At 45.4% G+C, this 12,232-nt stretch overlaps 1 protein-coding gene across 1 annotated transcript; it reads right to left on the bottom strand.

Moving 5' to 3' along the window:
- Positions 1-4,472: 4,472 nt before the first annotated feature.
- On the bottom strand, positions 4,473-10,101 carry LOC120851384 (gastrokine-3-like). The gene is made up of 6 exons (XM_040224134.1): positions 10,090-10,101; positions 8,746-8,799; positions 8,223-8,357; positions 6,554-6,661; positions 5,468-5,609; positions 4,473-4,567 (listed from the first exon to the last, which is right to left on the bottom strand). Exons 1-6 carry the CDS (start codon positions 10,099-10,101, stop codon positions 4,473-4,475), a joined length of 546 nt encoding a protein of 181 aa, XP_040080068.1.
- Positions 10,102-12,232: the final 2,131 nt, after the last annotated feature.

The raw sequence follows: 12,232 nt of genomic DNA, 5'->3' as shown, positions 1-12,232 counted from the left end.
AGGCAGGGGTAGGAAGAAGAGGAGCAGCACATCCTTGGCAGGACAAGGGGCCCCACTCCTGACCCCTGGGGAATCTGAGAGCATGGAGTGGGCAGGGAGCCAGAGAGTAAGCTCTGGTCAGTCACTGCCCTCAGCCGCTGAGCCTGCCCACCCAGACCCACAGATCTGGGGTTCGAGGCGAGTCAACTCATCCCTGAGGCTGCAGAGAGGCAGGTGTGATGAGGACAGGCAGGGGAGCCTCTTCTAGGGTTGAAGGAGCGGTGCTAGTGAAGGGAGCAAGACTCTCCTCAGGGGAGCCTGTCACTGGAGGATCATTCTGTGAGCTCGGAGGCAGGGAAAGTGACCTCTATCTTGGGCCTCCTCCCTGAGAAGGGCCTAAGGGCAAGGGTGGAATTTTTGCAAGAATCTCAGAGATTTCTTGGCAGGAGGGTTTTGAGCAGTTTCTAGCTGGGATTTAGACATGATCCTTCCATGGCATGTTGGCAGGAAGATAAGGACAAAACTGAGGGAGATAGAAAGCTCAGGGAAGAGGGAACTGGGACATGGTCATACCCAACAAGTCCTAGATGGGAGGAGCAGTGACGAACACCCTGTGACATCTGTCTCGTGCTCAGATTTGCCCCCAGTCCAGTCTCCAAAGGGCTCAAGCTTCAGGCCTCAGGATGGTGAGTGGGAGCTGTGAGCAGAAGCAATAGAAGAGAAAAGCCTTTTCTCACTACACTTTCTTGAAGAAACCAGAGCAAACATTGCAGCAGTGTGAACAACTGACAGCAAACCTCGGGAGGAGACACACTTTCCTATTTCACGATAAGTCCAGAGAGCCCACACCCCCTGACCCCCTGAGGCTGAGACAGCAGTGTCTGCCCAGGGCGCATGCTCAGTGGAGGGGCGGCAGGCGTGGTGACTGCTCAGCTGAGAGCACCGTGGACTGTGGGTTCCCAGTCCCCTTTGCCCAGACCTAAGAGGCAGCACTGGGGATGTCGACAGAGGTCGGTGACAGCAGCTGTGCCAGTTCAGTTCAGTTCAGTTTAGTCGCTCAGTCGTGTCCGACTCTTTGCGACCCCATGAATCGCAGCACGCCAGGCCTCCCTGTCCATCACCATCTCCCAGAGTTCACTCAGACTCACGTCCATCGAGTCGGAGATGCCATCCAGCCATCTCATCCTTGGTCGTCCCCTTCTCCTCCTGCCCCCAGTCCCTCCCAGCATCAGAGTCTTTTCCAATGAGTCAACTCTTCTCATGAGGTGGCCAAAGTACTGGAGTTTCAGCTTTAGCATCATTCCTTCCAAAGAAATCCCAGGGCTGATCTCCTTCAGAATGGACTGGTTGGATCTCCTTAAGTCCAAGGGACTCTCAAGAGTCGTCTCCAACACCACAGTTCAAAAGCATCAATTCTTCGGCGCTCAGCTTTCTTCACAGTCCAACTCTCACATCCATACATGACTACTGGAAAAACCATAGCCTTGATTAGATGGACCTTTGTTGGCAAAGTAATGTCTCTGCTTTTCAATATGCTATCTAGGTCGGTCATAACTTTTCTTCCAAGGAGTAAGCGTCTTTTAATTTCATGGCTGCAGTCACAATCTGCAGTGGTTTTGGAGCCCCCCAAAATAAAGTCTGACACTGTTTCCACTGTTTCCCCATCTATTTCCCATGAAGGGATGGACCAGATGCCATGATCTTCGTTTTCTGAATGTTGAGCTTTAAGCCAAATTTTTCACTCCCCACTTTCACTTTGATCAAGAGGCTTTTTAGTTCCTCTTCACTTTCTGCCGTAAGGGTGGTGTCATCTGCATATCTGAGCCAAGAAATGGGAAAAAGAAAAAAAAAAGAAAAGAAAATAGAAGATTTCCCTGCTTAGAAGATGAATGATTTCATAAGCCAGTCCTAGGCCCTTCCAAAGACATTCCAAGATTATTGCAAAAGACTTAGCAAGAAGCTTGGGTTCTTCAGTCACAGATGGAGGAAAACACTTAGCTATGAATATCAATGTGATTGCATCTTAAACAGAAGGCTGGTGGTGTTGATAACATGGAATATGTTTGGGTCTGGATTAGGCGTACAGGCTTGAGGTTCAAATATGGTGAATTTCGCTGAGTGATGGATTAAGGATAAATATTAACAATGGTCATCAGTAGGGTGGTGTTGTAGACAGGAATGTTTATTTCTCCCTAAAATTCATATGTTGAAATCTAATCCCCAATGTTGTGGAATTAGTCTCCTATAAAAGAGACCCTAGAGAGCTCCCTTTTACCTTCTACCATGTTAGGACACAGCGAGAAAACAGCTGTCTACATATGTGGAAGTGGGCTCTTATCAGACACCAGATTTGCTGGTGCCTTGATCTTGGACTTCCCACCCTCTAAAAATGTGAGAAATAAATGTTTGTTGTTTACAAGTCACCCAGTCTACGACATTTAGGAATTTTGCCCCTTCCGATCCCATTTCCTAAAATATCTAAATCCTGGTGTACACATGGAAGATTCTTTATAAGATGAAGATTGAGCCTGAAGGACCTGAAGGACCAAAATCTATCTTGACAAGTTCTGTAAGGTCTAGAGCAGTGGTCCCCAACATTTCTGACACCAGGGACTTGTCTCATGGAGGGCAATTTTTCTGCAGACCGGAGTCAGGGGGATGGTTTCAGGATTATTCAAGTGCATTACCTTTATTGTGCACCTTATTTCTGTTATTATTACGTGAGTTCCAATTCAGAAGATGAATTGAATTACCTTTATTGTGCACCTTGTTTCTGTTATTATTACGTGAAGTTCCAATTCAATTTATCAAGCATTATCAAGCATTAGATCCCAGAGATTTAGGATCTCTGGTCTAGAGAACTATGCTAGTTGTTTCTCAGAGTTGGTACAGAGCTCTTCCAGCCTAGTCAATGATAGCCAAACATGGGAGAGCAGCAGGCCTTGAACCAAGAATTTCCTGAAGGAAAGCAGTCTAGCTGGCAGAGTGTCTGTAAGGAGGGTAACAGATGGAAAGACACATGGTGGACGCCAGGAGGTGGGATGTCTAAAGTCTCCTGGAAGTAACTGGGATGTTATAATGATCAGGTGGAGTGTGGAGATGACGGGAAATTTAGAAACAGCTGAAGCTCAGAAATCCAGAGGGGAAGGTGTGATAGATATCAGAACCAGTCAGTAGGCAGCAGTCCCCACCATCATGAGTCCTGAGGGTTTGGGAGCAGGGGTCCAGCAACTGTAACAGGGAGTCAGGCACCTGGGACCAGATAGGGACTGCTCCTGAAGATGCTGGGGGCTAGACGTCAGGGATAAAGCATACACTAGTCAAGGAAGGACTGATAGCCATGCGGACTTAACTCCAGGGACACTTTAGGTCAAGCCTTGAGGGCAAGACCATGCTTTGTGGGCCTCTGGTTGACCGAGACTTAATCTGTCACATCTGATTCTTCCAGCCTGGATGCTCTGTGCACGTATCTCCACCAGCCTTATCCTTGACAAGATGCTTGTGACCAAATGCATAGTTTCAGCGACCCTGGCTGACCCAGCCACACCTTATTTAAACCCAGCTAGAGGTTTATTCTGGGCCTTTCCCATACAATCACCTTTCCATTCATAACTGTAAGTCACATCACATCATGACTATGCAGAGCGGAGCTGAGCTCCAGCTCTGCCTCCGGCAAATCAGCGCTGAAATTCACCCCAGTCCGTCTACTCCACGCGCACGTGCGGTTCAGCACTCCCCGTCCCCGCCATTCTAGTCCTGTCCCATTTACTCCAAACTCCAGCATGACTTCGGTGGATGTCTATGTCTGTATTTCCAGTACTCTTTCCTTGTTTATTCTGGTTTAGGCAGGTCAGGGATGTTCTAGGTGCTATGGGTGGGGCTGACTAGGGATTCCCATGAAGGGGTTTAGACTGGTTCCAAAGAGAGGTCTGAGAGGCCTTGTTCATGCAGTTAACTCTCTCTCAGGGATTTTCACTGTGCAGGCTGGGCCACAGTGAACAGCACCAATTTGCAGGAGATGGAGATGTGACCTCAGACCTGAAAGCTTAAGTCAGGCTGTGGCTGGTGTCTTTTCTTCTTTCTTTCTTTGTGTCCCAGATTCTTCAGGAATTCTTCAAGGGACACACCAAAGAGAGGCCCTTAGAAATGAGGCCTTCCAGGAGAGGCATGTTCTCCTTCGTACCTTATTTGTATGTGATGGTATGGACAGCATGTGGATGGGAGTCCAGTAACTTTAGAGAGGACAGTGTAGGCAGGCAGTGTTCATATGTTAGATCAGGGAGGCAAGAAAACTTTATTGTTCTAAGCCAATAGAATAGGGAGAAAGCGTATTCAGTTTCTAGGCCACAAAGCTGGATCTTGGGTCAAAAGATAGGGGTAATCAGGCCTGAAATGAGAAGCTTTCCATTGGCAGAGGTGGGCCCCTGAGCTCTGGGGTCAGGTCAGTGGCCCCATCCATACAGGTCTGCTCCTCATGTGGCCGACCTGGAGGTTCAGAGCCCAGGTATCTCCCCACAGATGGAGAGTCCCAGGAGGGACAGGAGTTGGATTTCAAAACAGGAATCTGGGTCAATAGCCAGTGCAGTACCTTTAAAAAGAAAGAGAAGCATTTTATTTAAAAGATCACTGAAGACTCTAAAGTAGAGTGGATATATTATGAGTTACACCTGGATGAAGTGTGATGCTCAAGCAACTTTACTAGCCAGGGACTTTGGAACAAAATGGTGGATCTCATCAAAGCTGCAATAACGGGTCCCACATTCTTTTTTTCTATTTCTTTTATTGATCTTTAATCATCCTCTTTAGCCCCTCAGCCTCTCAAGTTCTCTTTGTTTTCCTGCTGGAAGTTCTCATTATGAAGAAGCCTTGTTCACTGGGTTAGTTTATACTCAGATGTAATTGACAGACAACAGTGTAATGGGAAGTGGTTATTGACTCTATCTGGAGCACCAGGGAGATTCTATTCTTATCTGGTAACTTCCCAAGCTGGCAGACACTGATCCCGCTGTATCCCCATCAGGGATGCCAGCCACTAAGACATTTCTTTCCCAAAGTGTGGTCTATAACTGTCAGAGTCCTGCTTGAAGGTATCTGGGCCGCCTGACAAAGAGGAGGACTGAGATTCTCCAGAGCAATGGGCCTCCAGTGGAGGGTTCCAGGCACTGTGCTGCTGGGGTGGGGGGAAGGGAGGGGAGGCTGAAACTTTGGGTCAGCTGAGAGTCCACCAGCTGTCAGTTCTCAGTGGTGAAATGACTGTCCTCAACCATTCGGTAAAGCTAAGTTCACTCTGCTTCTCGTTCTCAGTAATCAGGAGTCATCTCTACCACCAGGGGGAAATGCATCTCAGGCCCCATTATTTTTATACTCAACTGCAAAGAAATGGAATAGACCTGAAAAGTGTCATTAGAATTTGTCAAGGACCTAAATACCATTCCACACCTCTTGCCTCACCTCTGGTCTTGAGTTTCTAGGTAAGTTATTCATGTACCTTCTTTTTGCTGTTGGGCAAAATAAGTGGGGACCGCTCGGCACATGTCCTTGATGGGTGCTCCGAACTGGGCTAAGTTCTTGACCCGGCTGGGTAAAACAGTGTAGGTCAGGCCGTGAGTAGATGGGTAATGCTTTGAAGTCTGGAAGATGTGACATTTCAAAAGTGTGAGACAGCAGGTAGAGGTGGCGCAGCAAGGAGGAAGAGGATGTACGGAAATAGCCTTGAACCTGCACTAGCCCTTCAGTTTCCGCTCTAATAGCAATATCCTATCTGACCACAAGGTGGCGAAATTACTCCAGAAAAGTTTGTGTGTCCCTGTGACTCAATCTGTACTCCTTTCGCCCTTGAATTCTCAGCTCTTCTGGACTCCAGTGCTATTCTCATTTCTAATAATGATATACAATAAATTTTAAGTTATGGTCTTCATTTATAATATGCTTTTTACTTGTTATAAATCAGATGAGGGGAATACTTTCTACCTCTCTTTTTAAAAAGTGATAAATTATTTTATTTTTATGTGATCCAAAGGCATTTTCTTCCCCAGGAATCAGCAGTCCTCTGCCATGGACATTAGGGACACTGCCCAAATGTGCTGGGTTGGTTATTTAAGCAAAATGACGCCAGATTTCAATGACTTCCCAAGGGCTTCCTGCTGATTTTTAATTTATCTGACAACCCTTGTCATTTAAGAGAAAGGAAGAGAGTTTCAGGAGTCCTAAACTCATTTTCAACTCATATTCAAAGATAATATGTGTGTATGAGCTTAGAGGCTCTGCAGGGGAGGAGAGGAGGCATGAGACTGAAAATACTCTAGTATTTCACTCTAATATTTATACCCTTTTGGAATACATCAAAATTATGTCATTGCATGGAATGCAATGGTTCATTTTCATTAATGTGATGTGACTTAAATAGGCCATGGATTGGACTTGGAGTCCTTTGCACGATGATGGAATTCCATGGGCATTAAGATCAAGCATGAACTGAACTCCCCAGCATGTACAGCATCATCTTAGGAGGTCAGAACATAGAGTTGGAAAACACCAAACTAGGAGGGGACTCCAGTGAACTGATCTCACTTACCTGGTGGTCCAGGGCCTTAACAATGTCATCCAAAGTTGGGAAGACTGCTTCATCCATCTTGGCCAGGACACAGGCCATCTTGCTAAACAACTTAGCCACCAAGAGGGCCTTAAAGCAACACAGCAGAACCCTGTCATTCATTTAGTCACAATAGCGGGGCCTCCTACTTGTCATCAGAGCTGCACAAAGCTGTCTTTTAGACTGTGGTGTGGAGCATCCTGGCAGAGCAGGCCCTGGGCACCAGAGCAAAGTGTCAGCCACAGGACTAGCCTTGCACATGGGGCCCTGCTGCAGGCATCATGGGGGGTATCCCCTGGGGTACTCTGCATACCACTAACAGACTGCAGGGACTGGAGGGACAGGGGGTCAGCCGCAGTGACAGCTGTTCATGGTCCTCAGCAGCCTCCATGACCCCCAGCTTTCCCATCTGTAAAGCAGGAAAAGTAGACTCTCTCCAGAGGGATGTCATGAACGGATGAGACAGCGCCTGCTTGTGAAGCCAGTGTGTGAGTTAGCGTCCCTTCTGGGTTTACAAGGAGGAGCCTGGGCTTAGACCTCTAGAGTCAGATCCCGGTCCTCGGTCTGTCACTGACTGCTCTGATGTAGCCTTAGACCTGACCTTTGGCTTCTCTGAGCTTTGGAGTAAAGCAACGGTTCTCCAACTGAGTCCGACACTGAGCCCATCTCCCTCACCTGCCAGAGTTCTGACTTGTTCCATCAGGTGGAGTTTTGCGAAATCTTTGTTGGAACAAAAGTCTTTATGGCTTAAAACAGAGTTAGAAATCCCTGGCCTGCATGTACTGTAAGAAGACTTGGGAGCTGTGTCCTCCAGGAAATCAGGAGTGGGTCAGGTGAAGAATGGGGAGGTCAGAGTCTGGGGAGGTTCAGGCAGAGCAGAGAGAAAGCCTGTGTTTGTGGATTCTGTCCTGAGTGGGGAAAGTAGGAGTGAGGCTTCCAAACAGCAGGGGCTGAATGGCAGAGGGTCATCCAGGGAGTGAGGGGAGTGGTCTTTTCCTTCACTTAATCTTCTGAGTCCTTTGCAGTAGGAAAGGCAGCCATTGATTCTCTTTTGCAGATGAGGAAACTGAAGCATGCAAAAGCTGCATCCTGTCTCTGGTTGCCTCCTGTCTCTGGTTGCGTCATGTCTCTGGTCATATAACTTTTCTATCATGGAGCCTCCCTTCCCAATCCTGTCTCTTTCTTCCAGGTCACGCTTTGCCATCCCTGACTACATGGGCAAGTGGAAGCAAGATTTCTAAAAGTGAAAATAAATTATTTTCCTGCTTTGGAAATAAACTGATTAAAATCTGAGAGCAAGTCCAAAGAACCTCTATGGCACATACAAGTTGGAGGACATCAGGATTCTTAAAATGGCTCTCTTATTTCAGAGGCCTTCAGAAGCCCTGTGAGTCAACACGGGAGAGGAAACAAAGGGGTGCTGGATCCCTAGAGATCTCAGAAGCTCTTCTTATGGTCGCTGGCTCAAAAAGAAGTCACTGCAAATGCACGAAAGCTGGTTCTTTACCAAGAGAGATGTATTCCCTCAAGATCCTAAACTTAGGGAGGCCTGTATAGACAGGGTTCTCTTCTCTCTGGAAAAGCAGGAGGCTAAATTTTGGAGCAGGCAAGGCTTTCTTTGGCATTGTAATGAATGTGTTCTACATCTTACATTCTTGTAGTCCAAGACTCCATCCCATTCACTCAAAACATTGTTGTCTCGGATGCTGACCATACCTCGAAAGGCATTGACATGGATGCTCTGGGTCCCAACAGATCCATCCAGAGGATGGTTGTCACTGATGTTCTGGAGAAGAGAAGGCAGCAAAGAGAACAGTCCTAAGTCCAGAGTTCCTGCATTGTCCATCTCTCGCAGGTATAAAGGGGTCCTCGCAAGAAACTTGACGGAGGCCACGCCAGATTCCCTGGAGGCTCAGATGGTAAAGAATCCACCTGCAATGCAGGACACCTGGGCTCAATCCCTGGGTTGGGAAGATCCCTTAGAGGAGGGCATGGCAACCCTCTCCAGTATTCTTGCCTTGAGAATCCCTATGGACAGCGGAGCCTGGTGGGCTACAGTCCATGGGAGTCGGACATGACTGAGTAAGCACTACCCGGCACCCCAGATTTTCACCTTTGAAGTACTTCTGCTTCAGGAGGACCAGACAGGTTGAACCCTCTCCACCCTCACTTACCATCAGGGCCAGAGATGGAGCTAGGAAGAGGACCATAAGGATTGAAGGCACAATCTGAAATGGAAACAAATGTCAGTGTACAGGGCTGGCTCCCTTAGCCTCAGATGAGCCCAGGGCCTGGGGTTCAGAGTAACCCCAGGGTTGGAGCCTTCTTAAAAGATCTGTAACGTTCCTAGGGTCTCTTGCCCTAGAGGCCCTAAATGAATCAGGAGACTCTCATTCCATGTGTTCGATATGGGATATACTGGCTACTCAAGAAGGAAAGCTTTATCGTTCATTCAAAGATACCTTTTGTTTTGCGCTACATCTACTGTTAATCACTGAGCTAAAGATTAGGCAACCTGACCAAGCACCCGATCTGCCCATAGTGCAGGGCCATCTTAAGTCAAGTCGTAAAATAAGTGATAATTCAGGTCTCCTGTCTTCCTTTCTCTACCTCCTTCTTTCTTCCCAACCAGTGGGGACCCCCTCTCTGTCCCGTCTGGAATCTGATGTCCTTCCAATTTCCTCTCCTCCAGTTTCTTCCATCTTGCCTGAGCATAAAGATTATGCATCCCTTGTTTACACCTTATTTTGAAATAGATTTGACTCAAGGGTGAGTAGTTCTTGAGATATTTGCATTGAATCGTTTGCTCTTGGTGTGATCTGCCTAACCTACTGGAGGCATTTCAGACACCAGAAAGTAAGTGAAAGAGAATTAGAAGGACGGGAACTGGCTAAGATAAATATAGCAGAGAATCTTTCCCTACACCTCACAGCTCAAGGCTCACTCAGCTCAAGAGCACTTACAACATAAGCCGAAATTGACAGGAAACCCCTCCTCCCCTTCCCCACAATATTCTATGCAGTATTATGCATGTGATGACACCATGAATGTGAGATACATCTTCAAAGAAAAAGACAACAGTTACTCTCTGAATAATAACCACAATGCAATGAGGTTAACCAAGGAAAAACATGTGATGCAGACCAGCAGTAACATTCTATTAAATGATTCTTAGAATTAGTGCCATGTGTTAAATACACCTGAAACTTTCTTTGCCAGAAATTTATAAATAAGATGAATCTAGAAGAAAAGACCCTAAAATATGAATATCTACGCAACCCCCAAAGATAGTTGACCTTTTAAGAAACTAGCTATTAATTCTTTGGGGACAGACCCATTTTCTGATGTTCTAAAAAAAAAAGAGAGGCTTATCAACAGGGAGGTTATGTGCCAAGTTAATATTTGGAAGTTCTATTTAGGGTTAATTTGAAGAGTTGATGGGAAAAAGGAACTACTCCCTGGCTATTCTGGCTCTGAAAACATAGTTACCTATATTCAAAACCAGAAAAAATACTTACAAGGTGTTTCATATTGCCTCTTTCTCAGAACTTAGGCAACTGCACGCATGAAAGAATTTTCATGTCCTATTTACTTTCTAAGTCTGGTTTATATAGTCTTGGATCTCTCAACTACTACCATGGTAAAAGATTCTGGGAAATTAATCATAATCTGAATACCATTAGGGGGGAAAAGGCAAATTTATGTAATCACTGCTATCACTTTTCTTTAACTACTTCTAATATTTCCCTTTTGCTCAAATACCTCCACTGGTTACTAAGGCAAACGCGGCAAAGAACAAGGCTTTGTGGGCTGGCGTGCCCGTGACATTAACAGTTAAGGAAGGACTGCAAATAGTAGATCTCACAAAATGGTCCTGATACAAAATCAGTGTTTACCATTTCTGTTTCCCAGTTCCAGAGAAGTTCTTTACTATTAGTGGAGGTGGTTGAGAAAAACCTTATGAAACCAAAAGAGATGAATTGTAACCACAAGATTAGATTGGAGAGCAGACTGGTCCAGTTCTTCATCCAAACCCCAGATCACATGGTTGGTCCTGTAATGCCTTCTGCTCACCCACCAAGCTGACCTCATTTAACCTCTTCAAAGATCTACCTCGGGGTGACTTCCTGATATTCTGATATTTTGCTTCCACTCTGTGGTTTGTCCTTCTCCTCCCAGCCTTTGTTTCAGGGTGACTTTTTCCATGAAGGACCATTTGAGCAGCCCTGGATCTCCTGAGACATAGAACAACGTTCTGTGATTAGTCAACACTAACTCGGGCTTTTTCAAACATTTTCTTATTTTTTTATCAAGCCCTTAACTGGTTGTGACCCAACTACCTGGACCAAATTCCAAAAGGTCATAATCAAATGAACGTATTTCTTCAGAGATAAAGGTGAAGTATATGGCTGAGGTTGGGTACTGGGATGATCAAAGTGAAAGACAGTCAGCTCAGTTCTTATAGTACTTCCTGTGAATTTCCAATGGGAGCATGAACTAAGTGGGCCTTGGGGACTATCAGGCCACCCAGGGCTCAGATAATATAATCTCAATTGCTGTCAGTTCTTTACAAACACCAGGCACAGAGCACATGCTCAATACTTATTGGCTGAATAAGTAAAATGCCATGAAAGAATGACTTTCATTTTGGGGCATGTGGTTATGCATTTTTCCCAACACGATTTATTGACTAGATCATCCTTTATCCATTGTACGTTCTCGGTGCCTTTGTCAAAAATTTCAACTACTACCATGGTAAAAGATTCTGGGAAATTAGTCATAATCTGAATACCATTAGGGGGGAAAAAGGCAAGTTTATGTAATCATGGTTGCTGTTTTGTTCTACTGATCTATGCTCCTGTTTTTATGTTCAGTTCAGTTCAGTTCAGTTGCTCAGTCGTGTCCGACTCTTTGCGACCCCATGAACTGCAGCACGCCAGGCCTCCCTGTCCATCACCAACTCCCAGAGTCCATCCAAACCCATGTCTATTGAGTCGGTGATGCCATCCAACCATCTCATCCTCTGTCATCCCTTCTTCTCCTGACCCAATCCCTCCCAGCATCAATTAGTACCATACTAATTTGATTACTCTAGCTGTGTAATAGAGTTTGAAATCAGAAAGTTTTATGTCTCCAGCTTTGTTCTTCTTCCTCGGAATTTCTTTGGCTCTTTGGAACCAAAGACTTAAATGTTAAGACCTGAAAGCATAAAACTTCTAGAAGAGGACATAGGAGGAAAGATCCTTGATATTGGTTTTGGCAATGATTTCTTGGACACCACACCAAAAACACAGGCAAATAAAAGCTAAAATAGACAAACTAAAGATCTTCCGTACCGCAAAGGAAACTATCCATAAATTAAAAAGGCAACCTATAGAATGGGAGAAAATATTTGCAAAGTATATATCTAAATAGGAGTTATTATTCAATATATTTGAAGAAGTTATACAACTCAATAGCAAAAGAGAAATGATCCAGTTTAAAAAAAATGGACAAAGAAACTGAAGAGATATTTTTCTGCGGAAGAAAGACATTTACATGGCCAATAGGTATATGAAAAGGTGCTCAACATCACAAATCACAGGGAAATGCAAGTGAAAACCACAATGAGATATCATCTCGTACATTTTAGGATTGTTGTTGTTCCGTCACCCAGTCATG

This window comes from Oryx dammah, unplaced genomic scaffold (assembly GCF_014754425.2).
Source record: "Oryx dammah isolate SB20612 unplaced genomic scaffold, SCBI_Odam_1.1 HiC_scaffold_25, whole genome shotgun sequence".
Taxonomy (NCBI): Eukaryota; Metazoa; Chordata; class Mammalia; order Artiodactyla; family Bovidae; genus Oryx; species Oryx dammah.
Note: the sequence above shows the minus strand (reverse complement) of the source record. Positions and strands in the feature narration are given on the sequence as shown.